We start from the raw sequence: 15627 nt of genomic DNA, 5'->3' as shown, positions 1-15627 counted from the left end.
TGCTTTGTTTTCTCGTACAACGGCAGGGGTACCCTCCGAGGAGACGTCAGCGCGAAAGGCTTACCTTCTGGCTGTAGCTTGACGTCGTATTCATCTTTCAAGGTTCCTAGACCTTGGAAGAGGTCAGGGTACTCGGATTCGACGCTTCCTTTTTCGATAACGCCGATGCGTGCAGCGAGATATAGTCACTGTGGACTAGCAGGACAAAGAGGGTTTATCTTACACTAAGGTCAGCAACGTATGTACAAAAAGAACACCAACCAGTCCGCCATGCCAAGCCATGCACAAGCCCGCGAGTCTCACCGCGCGTGAACAACCTCGACGTCTTTTTTCTTACGCGTGTGAACTCCGACATGCTATATCCAACACCTGCCAAAAGGTGCTCTCAAACCATGGGTAAGACCGGAATTATTGTGTAAAATTAAAGAAAAGAATCCATTATATAACCGTTATAGATGGCGTAACGTTGACTGGCAGTCCTTTAGCAAACGTGTTGAATGATTTTTTTTTTGTTAACCAAGGCAATATTGCTATCGGCCGCAATCCATGTAGATATATTGATGAAAGAAACGTCAGTTCTATATTCCATGAGCAAGTTGTTCCCCCGGAAGTTATATTTCAAACAATGCTATTAAAAAACAGTAGTTCTACTGACGCTGACAATATTCAGATCCGGCCGGTTAGATATGTCATAAATCTTCTCGCTCCACCACAAACACATCTTTTAGTACTGTTGTCGACACAGGTGTATTCCCCAAAAAAGGCAATTAGCCAAAAAAGGCGTAACAAATGCATAGGAAATTATCGTCCTATTTCTATTTTACCTGTCTTTTCTAAGGTTTTCGAAAAAAATATTTCATAACCGATTAATTTCATTTTCTTATAGGCATGGCCTGCTGAACGCCGCACAATTCGGTTTTAGAAAATATCTTTCCCCAGAAACAGCACTTTTAGTACAGAAATAATTTATTCTTGAAAACTTTGAGAATAGAGAGCTAGTTTTAGGAGTATTTAGAGATGTCACAAAAGCCTTTGATTGTTTAAACCCATAATATCCTACTACAAAAACTTGAAGGTTATGGTTTTCGCGGTCGTGCGCTGACACTTTTGAGTTCATACTTAAAACATAGACGCCAATATGTGCATTTAAGTGTTTTTTCTTCTTTAGTCAAACCAAGCGCTTCCGGTGTTCCCCACGGTGGTATATTGGGTCCGCCCATATTCAACATATATGCGAATGATATAGTTAACATAGATAAAGAAGCTAAACGTGTTATGTATGCCGACGATACAAGCTTATTTTTTTCTGCCGACGAGCCAAACTACTAATCAGTGTTGCAAATAAAACATTATCAAAATTAAGTTCATAGGTAAATGAAAACTCGCTAAAAATTAACACAAGCAAAACGAAAGCCATTATATTTCGTCCTAAAAATAAACAACTCGTACAACACTAGTCTTATCTTAAATGCGTCACCTATTGAAATTGTGTGTTCTTTAAGAACACTTGGCGTTATTTTTTTCTGAAAGCATGTTGTGGGGCTGCCACGTAACTCACGTTATCAGTAAGTTATCTTGCATCGTCGGGTTGGTTAATCGTAATCGCTCTGTCTTGCCAATTTATATACGACTACTTATATACAGCTCCCTTTTCAACTCATAATTAGGTTATTGTCACTTCGTATGGGGCATGACCACGTCAACAAATTAGGTAAGACATTTTACTTTAAAAGAAAATTATCAAAATTATATATAATGCTCCGTATGACTCTCATACTGCCGATTTGTCTGCGCTTTGCAATTATTACTGCACATAATTTATATAATTACAGGTTGAGCGTTACTTAAAAAAAAAAGGAATTCTCGCTTTGTAGCTGAACTTTCAGCACTGACCAAAAATATTCAGATGTATCCTACTCGTCACACTGAGTATTGGAAGATGATCCCTCACAGAACAAATTATGGTAAACAAATGCTCAAACACACCCTACCGTTTTTACTCAACAGCCTCACAAGTAATGATTCGGACCTTAGCTACATAAATGTGACATTTGTACAGTCCATGCTAAAAATGAAATCATGAATGACTGCTGAGCCACTGTATTTCATTCTTTATTTCCCTTCTCTGTTTTGTAACTTAATTGTTGTTCTTGCTGCCGTCTGTTTTGCCACTGTAGGGGGCCGGAGCCTCACCAAGCTGTTCCTTTGCAGCTTTTTTCTCCGGCCTCCCCTTCATCATTCATGAGAAATAAAACTATTGTTATTAATATTATTAAATTCCATAAGTAAGGCGACGGCCCTTTTTCGGAATGGGCTGAATCCGCCGACCATGCTGAAGTCACAGTGCCGACAATGAGGCGATTAACGCGTAGGCGAACTACGCCAAAGTGTAAGTGATTAAGTCTGTTGCTTCTTTTCTCCGTTACTGCTTTCTTTTTTTGCTTTGGTATATCGAATATTCTGCGTGCGTTTAATCTCTTTTCCAACTTGTATTCTTGCGCGTTTAATGAGTGCGTCAAATAATGTTAGAATGACCGAATGTTAGAATTAACAATATACAACGCTTTTCTTTTCGCTTGTTTATGCATTTTGTGTAGTATGTGAGTGTAAGGGGTACCTGAAAGAGATCATTATTTTGCTGAACGTCTTACTCCAATGTTTAATCACGACTCCAAGGCGCCTAGATTCCTCAGGAAAAGTTTACTATCTGTGCGACGTCATGGGACCTTTCGTTTACGTGTTAGCGGACCAGTGAGTTTGAGAGCCACGCCCCGGGTCAGCTTCAGGTGTGAGAGACGAGCTTCAACATCCGCCCGGAGGAAGGCAACCTGAGGGATCAATTTACTGACGGTGACGTCGGGGGCTGGTGAGCCGCCGGGTTCAGAAAAACAAACAAAAAGCATTGTGGTGCAAGCGCACGCGGATGCCTTTAGGCCCCCGAAAGTTTCTCTCCCTGTCATCCTGTACTAGGCCTCCTTAATTGTATAATCACCATAACCGCATGAATGAAAAGAGTTCTGTCGTATTAATAGATTGACTTGTATTTATTCGTTGCACAAGAAGAGAAGGAGTTCATAACGCCTGCATTTAAAGAAAACAGACAGATTTCCAGTGAAGCAAAGGCATTAGATTAGGTGATGAAAGAGTCGGCCATAGCAAATGCATGCTCTTTCATTTCGTAAATTACTAACGCGAAGCTCACTCACCGGTGACCAAGGAGTACCAGTTAGGATAGGAGATGGCTGGTGTAACAGGGGTAAGGTGGTCGGCCCTTACTCCTAACATTCCAGTTGTCCAGAATCCGTGGTGTCTTCTTTCATCGGTGTAGTCCCAACGCAGTCCATCCACCAGGAAGAGCAGGACTTTCGGTTGGCGTTTTCTAGCCCCCTCGACTCCGTTCCATGCTGCCAGTATGGCAAGACAGCAGATGGTTCCGAATTTTTTCATGTCAGGATGAATGGCTTCGGTAGGATTTCAATGTACGAAAAGAACGCTCTTCCGAGTTTCGAGGCACGAGCTTACCGCCACTCGACAGCTATGTGCTTTGTCTGCCGCGCGACCAAATAAATTCATTTTTTGTGGAGAGATAAATAGGCTGAGATAGTCACTGTTAAGCTTCGGATTTCCAAAGCTTGGTGATGTTTTCCCATCTCGCAACCGGATCTACGTGAAGATTTCTGCATTGTTTCGCAAGAGGAAACTAAAACCATCGGTTGCGACGGGTGTTTTCTGTAATCGTCATACTGTTTTGTTACGTTCCGGTGTTCAGATATGTTTTTGTGTGGACTGCCCGCTTATTTTGCTCACTATGTTCGAGTACTTGTGGAACGCATTTGTGCCACCTAGGAAATATAATCAACGTCTGTTTTAGTGGCATTGATAATTAGATTGCGTATATATTGTGCAGCTTCGATTTTATTACCATCACTTACAATATTTTATATGTTTAGACTTTCTTGTTTGGCTTCAAAAATATAATTCTAATACATATGCTCGTACAATGGGAGCTTGCTGTTCGATCAATATAGAGATTCTTCGCTGGAGACCATAGTTTGTGCGCTGTTAAGCACGCGCAGGCAGCGAGCGACCGCCAGATTACTTCGCCGAATCGTTGCGCACGTCCAGTGTGCATGCGATACAAGAGGTATCAGATGCACAACTGGAATGAGAAAACAGCAAGCGGCGGGCGCGTGCGGCATGTACCGTGTTCGCTTTCCGCAAAACACATGTGTTCTTACAGCGGCGTATCTGTGACGGCAAATATTTTGCCAGAAACGTGTCAGGTGGCATACTATGTCATGAGGAGGCGTTTAGAGAGGACTCTGTGTTGTGGTAAGGAAGGTTAACTTCAAATATTGTTTTCTCAAGTGAGCAAACAAACAAATACATTGGATAAGTTTCCTGAAAACAAGGCGAAACATTCCTCTGCCCAACTCGACGTCTTTTTTATCCCTACTTAAAATATCTCCGGTTGATTAAACGGCCGTTAAAAGGGCGGTGCATCTCTATTCGCTTGGAATGTGTTTCACTTTACGCAAGCTTACTGGCACTAGTGGGACCCAAGTATAGTCGCACGCAACGCCACTGAACAAGAAACTCCTTTGTTGTGGTGTAATTTCAAGGACAAAGTCGAGCGTTTTCTTTATATCTCTTTCTCAAAACTTCATGACATAGCGTGGAGGGCGCGAACTATCTACCAGTGAGAGCATTTGAATGCGGCTCATAGATCGGACGCGAGCACTGCCTGAGCGCTCGATTTGGGCTCGTGATCATCAATAGTTCGACAATTGCATTCGGGTAGTGGCCCGTTTCATTGCCCGTGTACAGTCGCTACAATGACGACACTAGCCAAGCCCTAACAATGTGTTAGGGCTTGGCTAGTGTCTCAGGGCGTGCTCTGTGCTTTGCCAACCCCAGCGCGTGGCTATTATTAACATTGGCGGCATTTAGTCGGCTCCAGATAGCGTGGCCCGTGGTTCTGGATGCAAGTTGAGGGGGTCAACGCTGCTCCTTATTCTTTAATTTTATTCTCTGAACTTTATTGCGTGTGGTGAAAAAGGAACGCGCGTTATATAGGTGATTAACGTCAGGGATTCGTTCTAAACAGTATTTTGCACAAAGTAAAAAAAAAAGCGTTACATCGCCTCTTTAAGGGGGAGGAGGAGGGGGAGAGGGGTTACCGGCTCGTCACTCAGTCGGTAAATTTTGCTACATAAACCTGAGTTTCGGGCGTCCACGAGGGTATTGTTTCTTTCGGAGGTTCATTAAGAAGACGTAGTGAATGTCGAAGAGCACATGAATTTTCGCTTGAGGGGGCGGGAGATTATAAATGAAATCCAGAATTATAATTGTGGAGCTGTTTTCAGCGCATTTCGGGGCAATTTTAACTGTAATCATAATTAGAAGATTAATGTGACGAATTCAATGACTGTACGTACAAGAGGTGACTCCTATATCGTTTTGAGACCCTGATGGGAAGAGGAAATATCGTGACACATTCGCGTTTGTGTAAATAACTTTGACAGGACAGTACATCCGCTATGGATTCATGTTGAACGAGTTCATTCAGATGCCGATGCCAGCGCCAAAAGCCCCAAGCCCAAGGAGGTTTCAATGGGCAGGTGGTTGCGTCCATGTTCTTCATATATGGAGAGTAATGTAAACGGACTAGGTGTGGCCACGAAATGTCGCCTTAATCTTTCGGCAAATAAGACCATCCTGTTCTTTTTTTTTTTTTTTTGTACTGATCTTTCTATTTTTTATTACAGTCTCGAATAATTTTCAATATTATCAGGAAGCTTATCACAAACTGTTCAGAAAATGAACGCCGCCATGTAGATACGGGGAAGACAACAGCGTTGCTTTGGCAATATCGTTGTAACTTGGTCGAGGCGCGACCATAGGCGTGACCAGGAAATGTTTCCTCGGTCCCTTGGCTAATTAAACAATCTATTATTTTTTATCGACTAAGTTTATCGTCATTTACTGCAGTCTTCTTAATTTTGGTTGCGCGAATCAACTCAGTTAATGAACGCCGCCATGTAAATATGGAAAAACAACCACGTTGCCATGGCATTGCCTTGGCAACGCGATTGTTTGCCCCATATTTACATGGTGGCGTCAACTGAATCGGTGTCGAACAGTTGAGATTTGGAGCCCAACACTTGCCTGACAAGTAGAAGGTCGGCGTGGGGCGGACACTCTCGAAGCCGCTTCATGAGCGTCGTCCAGAGCGGGTCGCCATAGCGCTTCTTGGGAAGGCGAGCATATCAGGCGTTGTAGGCATGGACGGTGAGTAGAAGCCCTGCTTCTATAAGTCGTTCGTTTTTTTCAGCAGTCATGAGAATGTGCGTGCTTATCAAAACTTTTTTGGTGCGCCGGTCGTATCGAAATCCATCCGCGACAGCGGTCAGACAAAGCAGACCTTCAAACTTACCTGTTTTTGACGGATATCTTTTATGAACATCAAACATATTTATTGGCATCTAATAACATTTATTGTATGGAATAGATATAACTTGCGATGTATTAGATTTTCACAATGATTTTGCTTTGGTTTTATGATAGTTGTAGAACTCAGTTAATTCTTAAAACAATTAAAACCTGTTTGGGAGTTTTGTTGCGCTACCTGCCGGATGGCAGACAAAACTGCTGATTTCTAATGTTCAAGAAATTTTCGAGGGCGGCGTTGCGTCTGTATCATCATCAATGTCCGTGTCTTTTTACCTTCACATTTAGAAAATATGTGTGAAGATTTACTATCGGCAAATGAATGATTTAAGTACTGGGTCATGTTAATAAATCTGAGATGAATAATTACAGACGCCTAGTGTGATATCATGTGTTCATAATTCAATATGATTGAAATCGATAAACAATAAAGACGGAAAGGGAAAAAATACACCCGAGTTCACTTCGTGCCTAGAGTCACTACATGAGCTGCGCTTAGAGTATCGGAACTCCGTTCCCCAACATTGTTTTGGGCGCCGCCATTTTGGGTCTTGTGCAGAACAAACGCACCTGCCGATCGTTATGATTGAAAAGTGCGACTTCCTCAGCATTAGATCCGGTGTCAGGAAGCTGAGGCGACATTGCTTTGCTCTGTTGCAGACTGTTTTAACATTTGTGAAGGACGGAAAAGCCTTTTTTTGTGATTTCAGATAAAGCTTCAGATAACTAGCAACCATAATTTTAAGCCACAATATGCTCAGGTTTCGTTACTCTGAAGCGTAGCTTATTTAATGACACTGTTCATGCCCTTGTTCAAGAAGCTTGTAATACCTGAAGGTGTAAGCCCCGTGGGTTTCACAGGCCACTACCTTTTGACGCCTGACTCTTCCTCATTGATCCCGCTAGTGCCACTAAATTAGCTACGTTTCAGAGTAGCGACACTTGGCAAAATTGAGGCTTAAAATCAAGGTTGCCATTTATCTGAAGCGTTATCTGAAATCACAGGAAACGCTTTTTCGTCCTCCACAAATGTTTAAACCGTTCGCGACAATGGAAACCAATTTTACATGAGCCTGCTAACACCAAATATAATGCTGAGGTGATTCATGACGATCGGCAGTTGCGTCTGCTCTGCACAAGCACCAAGTTGGCGGCACCCACAACGATGTAGGGGAACGGAGTGCCGATACTCTAAGCGCAGCTCATTTAGCGGTTCTAGTTCCCGCGAACCTCCTTTCCCCCGTCAGATCAAAGTCAAATCGGACGTTTTAGTGATTTATACAGCGTAAGGTCGGTCTGCCAGTAGGGGCGACACTGGTTTACACTGTAGATGAGAAATTTCGCCAGTGCAGTACGGCTGCTAATATGGGGGCCTTTAACGTGCTCACGCGGTAGTGATACACGACCGCACGCCGGTACGATGCTCGTCCAGATTGAAACGGGCAGGGGTGGGGCTCGAGCCCAGGAACCCTGGGTTCTGCAGCGCGAGCTTTCGCTCCACGCGCGTCGAGCTGGGTGTGCGCTCTAGCCCACTCCGCCACCGATCCCCCCTTCCCCTTTTCCCCTGACTGAAACTAAAACTAAATATGAATAATGCATCAATATTATAGCTTATTTTGTTATAGCCAAATACATATGATGAGAGGAGGAAGCGGCCGGGTAGCAAAAATGCGGGTTTTATGAGTGACCGTTCTGACCGTTTCTGAAGAGAAAATGTCAGCTTGCGCTGGTTCCAAAGAGACGATCCAAACAAAAGAGGCAGCACGCTGTGTTCTTTGTGATTGTGCGTCTAATTGCAAATTGTCGTGTGTATGTTTATACAGCCGAGAGTTAGTCTGCCTTAGTGGGCGTCTGGTGTCTCAGCTGTAGATGAGCAACTTAGCCAGTGCGGTACAACTGCAAACTTGGGGTCTTTAACGTGCACCACGCAGATAGTGATACGCAATCGCGCGCCGGTACGATGCTCTTCCAGATCGAAAAGGGCAGGGGCGGGATGGGTTGTGCAGCGCGAGCTTTGGCTCCACGTGCTCCGAGCTGGTGTACGCTAGACCATGCACTCAGCGACCGACCCCCCCCCCCCCCCCTCCCTTTGTGCGTCTAATTTATATACAGGTATAAGTATTTGAAGATCGACGATGGACGTCGATCGTCTCGAGGTAATGTAACGTAATAACATTATATAAATAATAAACATCTTGAGGTGACGAGGTAATGATTAAATGATGAGGCTCTATAAGGGCTCATTCACACTGGAAGCGGATCCGCGTTTGCAAAGCGGTTGCGAACGCGGTTATATAAGGATTCAGTACAATTGCACGCGCATTTGATGACATCAAATGCGCGTGCAATTGCACTGGATCTTCATACAACCGCGTTCGCAACCGCTTCGCGAACGCGGATCCGCTTCCAGTGTGAATGGGGGGTAAGGACGACGACATTCGTGGGTGTCCAACCACAATGTACAGTGCAATAGTTGTTTCAAGTATCGTGTATTCAAAGATTTTTCTTCACCCGCTACAGAATATGGTAGAATCAATGAGGATGCTGCTTTACAACTGTACGTGGAACAGGAACACTGCACTGTGCAGAAGTGCGGCTTATTCGTTAATATGAGGGACGGATTTCTAGCAGCATTCCCTTATATACTACTTAAACCAAATGGCATCGTTGTCGTAAAGTGTCCCCGTTCCAAAAGATTCTTGAGGCCTACTGAAACCGCAAAGGAGTTTGAGGCGAAAAATACGAAGGAGCCTGTTGTGAAAGGTGCAAATAACCACCATAGCTTCTACTACAAAATACAAGGGCAGTTACTCAATACTCAAAGAGAGTTTTGTGATTTCGTCATATTTACACTCAAGGGCATTGATATCCAACGTATTCAGAGGGATGGCACCTTCTGGTCAACCAACATAGAGCCTTTTCTAGTCAAGTTTTACACGGAAGGCCCGACTTCAGCTGAAATTCCTCACGTAGGCGAGTTGTCCGACCGAATAAAGTGCCATTACTCCCGATCTGGGAATCTCGCGATCTTTGTTCGTAGGCCATAGTATCATGAGATCGAGGGGTGTGGCTCTTCGTCCGCCGAACATTGCTACGGCGGGTGTTTTTACCGTCTAAGATGAGACCGTCGCGTGCTGCTGGAATAAGAACCTCGCGATTCTTCACTGAACTGCTTCTTCCGTGAGCTTCAAAGGGGCTTTTTTTTCGTTTCGCACACCATTTGTTCTGCTTGCCCGTTAGTTGCGGGATGTTATGGTGCACTAATGTGATGCGTAATGCCGTTTTTTTAACTTGATTATTTTATTTGAAGCAAGATTTAACACGTTACAAGAGAAAAGTGTTTTAGGCAGGGCAAACGTAGGGAAACGAGAGCGTAGAACGTCAGTGACGCGTTCGGACGTCGTGGCAGGCATCGTGTAAACTTCCAACCACTTAGAGTACGCATCGATCATGACTCGGCAGATGCGGATACGTTTCGCCACCAACCGACTGAATAGTGGATCGTTTTGAATAACTGTTCATGATTGCGCTGGACTCGAGGAAGACTTAGAGTCTTTCCACAAAGTTAGCCCAGGTGCCAGCAATTTTGTCGAAAGCGGCAAGTGTTCGAAACGTCGACAACGTCGGTAGCCACGTGCTGTGCTTGACATTGGACGCTTACCATTCGCTGAGGAGAAACTTGCTTGTTCGTCTGCCACGAATCGTCCGATATTAGGTCATCACCGCAACTCCATCTCCCCACAAAACAGGTCTTCATTGCGCGCATATCCATAGTTAGCAATCACGTGAACTTATAAATTCCCGAACGCTCATAACTTGCTGTCGCCAAACGCCGTTCATTCATAGCGTCTTCATTGCAAATAAACGTCTTCCTATTTAATCTGATGGTTTTCATCATATTCCTTCTAAGCTGTACTTAAAACATTATGTGTGTCGAAACTTCCGAAAATATTGCAATCGCGTTTGTTTTCTGGGAACTATAATGTAATAACCTTTACAACATCTTCCGGATTCCGTGAAACACAATATTTCGTGACGTCGCTTTTCAGTCGTCATTATAATGATGAGGTAAGTACCGTAAATCGCAAAGCAGTTTACTTGGCGTCCGCTTCCACTGGTGTCTTGGAAGATTGAGTCTACTGAGCATGCATTCCTGCAGAAGAAGTTTTCATTGATAGAATATTGACACGTCAATCAACAATCGATTCCTTCTTGGTACGATTTATATTGAAAGCCCGTGACAACCGCCGAACCGCATCTCCCTATATCAGAGAACAATTTATACCCAGCCGTCCAGCCTCACATTCTCGCACACATGCGTTTGCTGGGCCGCTACTTGGGCCAGCTGAGCACAACTGCCAGCGGCGCGAGCAAGGCCACGAGGGGAACGTGATGATGCTCAAGCCATCCCACCGTAAACCAATGTTTCGGCCACCCCACGGGTGCGTGTCGCCATCTATTGATTGAACTAACGCCTTGTTCAAGATGGCTGCCGTGGGACCGCAGACTTAACGAAATGCGTTTGAATTGTTCGAACGTGGTTCCAACTTCGGAGCCTGTCAGAAATCAAAGCTAGTTCTTTGCATGCAGAGAAAGGCCTTTGATTGGCTCGTGCCCGACGTGGGCGGACACCGGCGAAAGCCACGAGCCAGTCAAGCAGCTGTCGTAGCAGCGGACGCGGTGAACAAAACCTAGCTCTGCTTGACCGGCGGTGAACAGCCCGTGGCCCAAGCCGACCCCGAGCACCCGAACTACAGTGCCCGAGCTGCATGCGCAGCTGGGAGCAACTCGTTTGTTCCGATAAAAATTGGCGCCATCTATAAGGAAATAGCTACAAATAAATCGCGCTTTCCAAAACTTCAAAAACATCACCACTCTTTAATATACAATGGCGGAATTTTTTTTCTTTGCACTACGGATGGCTGAAATAATATCGCAAGAAGTTGCACAAAGAGCGAGCTACACGTTTACGGTAGAAAAACCATTTTGTAAAAAAGAGATAGAGTGCCTTCATTCGCACACGTCCTTTGCTTGAGTGGTCATTTAACAGCCATTTTTTCCGTCCAATCGCTTTCTTTTCGCCTTTTCAACTGCGCACGGTCCGGTGCGACTCAGTTCGGGCGCATAGTATTGGTTAATGCTGAGACCCCATTTTACCGAACAAATCGCGCACTCGATGCACCAGCGCATCACGCGGAGGCTCACTCCGTGCAATAATGAATGTTTTCACCATAAGTCAGAAATGTAGGCAATTTCATATATTATTTAGTAGTATTGAATATTGATGACTTTAAACATTCGAGCATCTAATAATCTGAAAAAAAAAAAAAAAAAAAACATTTCCAGCCTTTCCACTCTGGTGAAGAAGGAAGAGAAGCGGACTTGGGTAGCTTCTGCTTTCGGTGGTGGCTTTTCAGGCGAGCGATCTGTTCTTCTTTCGCAAGGGAATCTGGAGCGCCCGACGCAGTGGAACTTAAGGCGATAGAGACCTCGCGCCTTGGCTCGCGGCGATTGCGGAACCATTCTCGCTGCTGCGCACATCGCCGCCCGTTCCGAACCGCTCTTCTTCCTCCGAAGAAAGGTTGCCACCATCCTTGAGCGACGGCGACTACCAGTTGTCTGGTTTCCGGCGTCGCTCATAGATGGCGGTATCTGTCCAGAGTACGGTGTCCCAATTTTTTTGATGGTGGACACGACCCTGGAGAACTTTTAAGAGCTCCGCTCTGAAGTCTCAGCCTGATGTTGGCCTAAGGGTGATACGGCAAAGTCAGCTTGTCTTGCTCCGAAAGTACGAAGAACCGTCGGTGATGAGCTCTGCAAAGAAGTCGAATCTGAAGAAAATGGCGAGTAGGCAGTTCCGGATTCACTGCGAAAGAAGCTTCCGTAACAGGAATAGTTATCCCCATTTCTTGAAATGGTCAGTCACGACAACAAGATACTTAACAGGGGGTAGAAGCTGAGCTAGTAGGTGGTACATTTTACAACAGTTAAACCAGCTGAACTACGAAAATAGAGAGAAAGCAGTAAAGAGAAGCGATCGCTTGTCTTTACTCCTTTCTCCCTCTTTTTGTAGTTCAGCTGGTTTAACCGTTGTAACAAGATACTTGTGATGTACCGGTTAATACGGGATAACGCAAGAATATATTTATTTAACTGTTTGGGTTGCAGTTGGTTGGTATTACGAGAAGCGCCTTTTCTGGTCTTCGACCGCGCGCAATGTGTGGCTTTTAGGCGTCCCGTGCTTCTCCGTCCGTTGAGTCCGTCGTTCTTTGGGCTGCACGCACAGGCTTCTGCACTCATAATGTGTACTTTATTCCAGTTAACTTGAAAGTTCAGAAGCCATGCCCAGTATTGGAAGTCCCACTTTCTTCACCACTTGGATTTCATGACACTTGACTTGCCCGTGGTACCGCATCTCCACTTGAACCATTCCCTTAGGAAGGATGGGCTTGCCGCTGTACAGCTTCAGCGTTATTCCCGAAGGTTTCTACTGGGTATCTAGAATAGTTGCTTGAAACGTGTCTACATGTTTCACAGTAACGGGTGAGCCTATGTCGATCTCCATTTGGAGAGGTTTGTTGAAATCTCCAAAGTTAGTGTGGTGGGTTTCGGGTAGCTGGAGTCGATAAAGTAAAACAGAGTATCGTCTCTCGATTTCTGTGTGGTGACATGGTTGTTGAAGTTTGGTTTATTCTTGCATCTTGAACGTTGTTGATCTCGTTTCCTTTCACGGCAGACCATTCGGAAGTGTCCTGCTCTTCTGCATATTTTATGTCTTCTTCCTTGCAAAGCAGTTTTCAAGCTCGTGTTGTTGTTTTTTTCCGCGACAGTGAGATGGGGTTCTGCTTGTGCGAAAGTTTTCTTTTCCTTCACTTGCCTTTTTCGAAAGTGACGTCTTGTATTTCCGCCTTTGCGCCAAGCAATTTACATCTTATTGGGCATCGGTTTCGCTCCTTATTTCCTTCGCATCCTTTATGGCAGGGGTCTCAAACAGGGGGCCCGCGGGCCGCATGCAGCCCGCGACTCGTTGGGACGCGGCCCTCAGGCAACCGGGTATGAGTCCCGGTTCCAGTGTGTCGAGCGCTAGAAATAATATCCGGCATAGGAATCTCATCTCGCCAGTTCGGTTTCGCTCGAAAAGTAGCTGTGCTCTTTTAACGCATCAGATAGTTTATATTTATCTTTGTTCAATTGCTACTTGTTTCGATTTATTTTTTGCTTCCCAGCTTCTTGTAATGTACGATTCCGATACTGGGCTGCAAGCGCGAGCACTTCTTTGAATTATACATCCTCTGATCTCTATGGATGCATCTCGGCTCCGCGAACTCTCGTTCAGCAAGAGAAACTGCCAAAGATAAAACTACAACATCAAAATTCTCGCCATAGAAAAAAAAAAAAAACGTTTAAAAGGCAAGTATTTGTTCAGAGTGTTTTAATAAAAATCGTCAGCAAAGTAAGAGCTGTACAATTAACTGATTGTCTTTTAGAGAGATGTTGAGCTCGGTTAATTCCTGGGTGAATTGAGCAGCAGGGACGGCAGTGCACTTGCTCTCAGTTGTTGTAATAAAGTGCCAGCACGTTGGAGGGACGGTGTTATTTTAATTCTTGTTATCGCACCAAATCAGGACCCACATTAGTCATATTAACAAATCAAACCTTATAATGTCACTCAAAAAACTGTGAGTTTATCAAACAGCATAGAGCATGAGGTATTTCCTCCTTGATATATTTTAAACCCCGTTCCCCCCACCCTCGTGTAACGTTGGCCCTCGACCTTTTCGATTTGGGCAATCTGTCCCCCACACTCAAATGAGTTTGAGACCACTCCTTTATCGCCTCCTCCATCGAAGCGGCAAGATCCACCACTGCCTTGAATGTCAGCGTCAGTTCCGGCAGTAGCTTCTTGAGAATGTTTTCGTCTTGAATGCCGTCAATAGCTTGTCTCAAAATTGGTCTTTGAAAGAAAAAAAAACCAAAAAAAAACATGAAAGTTGCGTTGCAGTGAAAGCTGTTTGAGCGCAGCTTCGTGGTCTGCGATGATTTCGGATTCCAGCTACTTCCGGTGATGGAATTTGTAGAGTTAAACCGTTTCATTGGGTGTCGGGTCGATGTGGTTCTACACTAGTTGAACGATCTGTACGTACATCTTTGCCCGTGAATAGACATGTGCCACCAAGTTCTGTATTAGTCCGTTCATTTCTCGTCCGACGATTGAGAGAAGAAAATCAGCCCGCTTTGATTCCTCAATGTCGTTCGCAGCGAAGGACACCTCGATCCTTTCGATCTACGAAGAGCATGATTCTGATTTATGATCGAACTCTTCTATTTTCCCGATCCGAGGTATTTTTTTAGTTCTGAGATGTGGCGCCACTCACGTTACTGCTTTCTCCTTTGTTGCGATATCGCTCAGCTGTTTATATCCGTCTTTTCTTCGTGGATTCCATCCTCGTCGCCATTGTGATGTGCTGGTTAATTTGAGATAATTCAAGAACATATTTATTTAACTGTTTAGGTTACAGTCGAGTGGTATTACGAGTGCAGGAGTGTTGTAAGTTGGGCGAGTTGGTTACGAGAAGCGTCTTTTCTGGTCTGCGACCACGCACAGTTTGTTCCTTCCAAGCGTCCCGTACTTCTCCGTGGCTCTCCGCTCGGCTTTCCCCTCCCTGTGTCTCGGGCTGCATACGTCGCAGCTTTGGGCTCAATAGGTCGTGTACGCTTATACGGCGAACACGCACGTGATACAGGAAATACTGATTTCCGCGAGGACATACGAAGCAATGGTTCATGACATTACATTCAACAATCTGCCAAGGGGAGTGCCTTGAGATTGGCTGCATTAATCGTGTTGGCTTATCTCCGGGTGGCTTCGCCTTCTGACAGACTGGACAACTGCAACCATACTTCAGTATATCCTGCCTCATTTCTGGCTAAGTCGTAATACGGCATAACTTATTGTAAGCCTTACTGTCGCTGCTGTGACCCGTTAACGCTGAATCATGGAAGTACCTGATGAATGTCTTGCACAGTTTCGAGGTATAACAATCCAGAAAGGCGACCCACCGGTGTCTGCTTAGAGGATGTAACGGAGAAGTCTGTCTTCGCTCAGAACGTAGGCGTCGCACTCGTCGTCGATTCTTGTGCGGCCTGTTCTTTGTGCTGCAAGCTTATCACTCACGC

At 44.8% G+C, this 15627-nt stretch overlaps 1 protein-coding gene across 1 annotated transcript in view; it reads right to left on the bottom strand.

Annotated features, from left to right (window-relative positions):
- Window positions 1-3447, bottom strand: part of LOC8033159 (glycerophosphocholine cholinephosphodiesterase ENPP6-like) — a 55404-nt gene extending 51957 nt beyond the window's left edge. The window contains exon 1 of the mRNA XM_029982018.2: window positions 3207-3447. Within this exon, the coding sequence (XP_029837878.2) occupies window positions 3207-3447 (241 nt within the window). The remainder of the gene's footprint in view (window positions 1-3206) is intronic.
- Window positions 3448-15627: the final 12180 nt, after the last annotated feature.

Source organism: Ixodes scapularis, unplaced genomic scaffold (genome assembly GCF_016920785.2).
Source record: "Ixodes scapularis isolate PalLabHiFi unplaced genomic scaffold, ASM1692078v2 PGA_scaffold2__306_contigs__length_199485367, whole genome shotgun sequence".
Classification (NCBI taxonomy): Eukaryota; Metazoa; Arthropoda; class Arachnida; order Ixodida; family Ixodidae; genus Ixodes; species Ixodes scapularis.
This window is presented reverse-complemented; position numbering and strand designations above follow the sequence as displayed.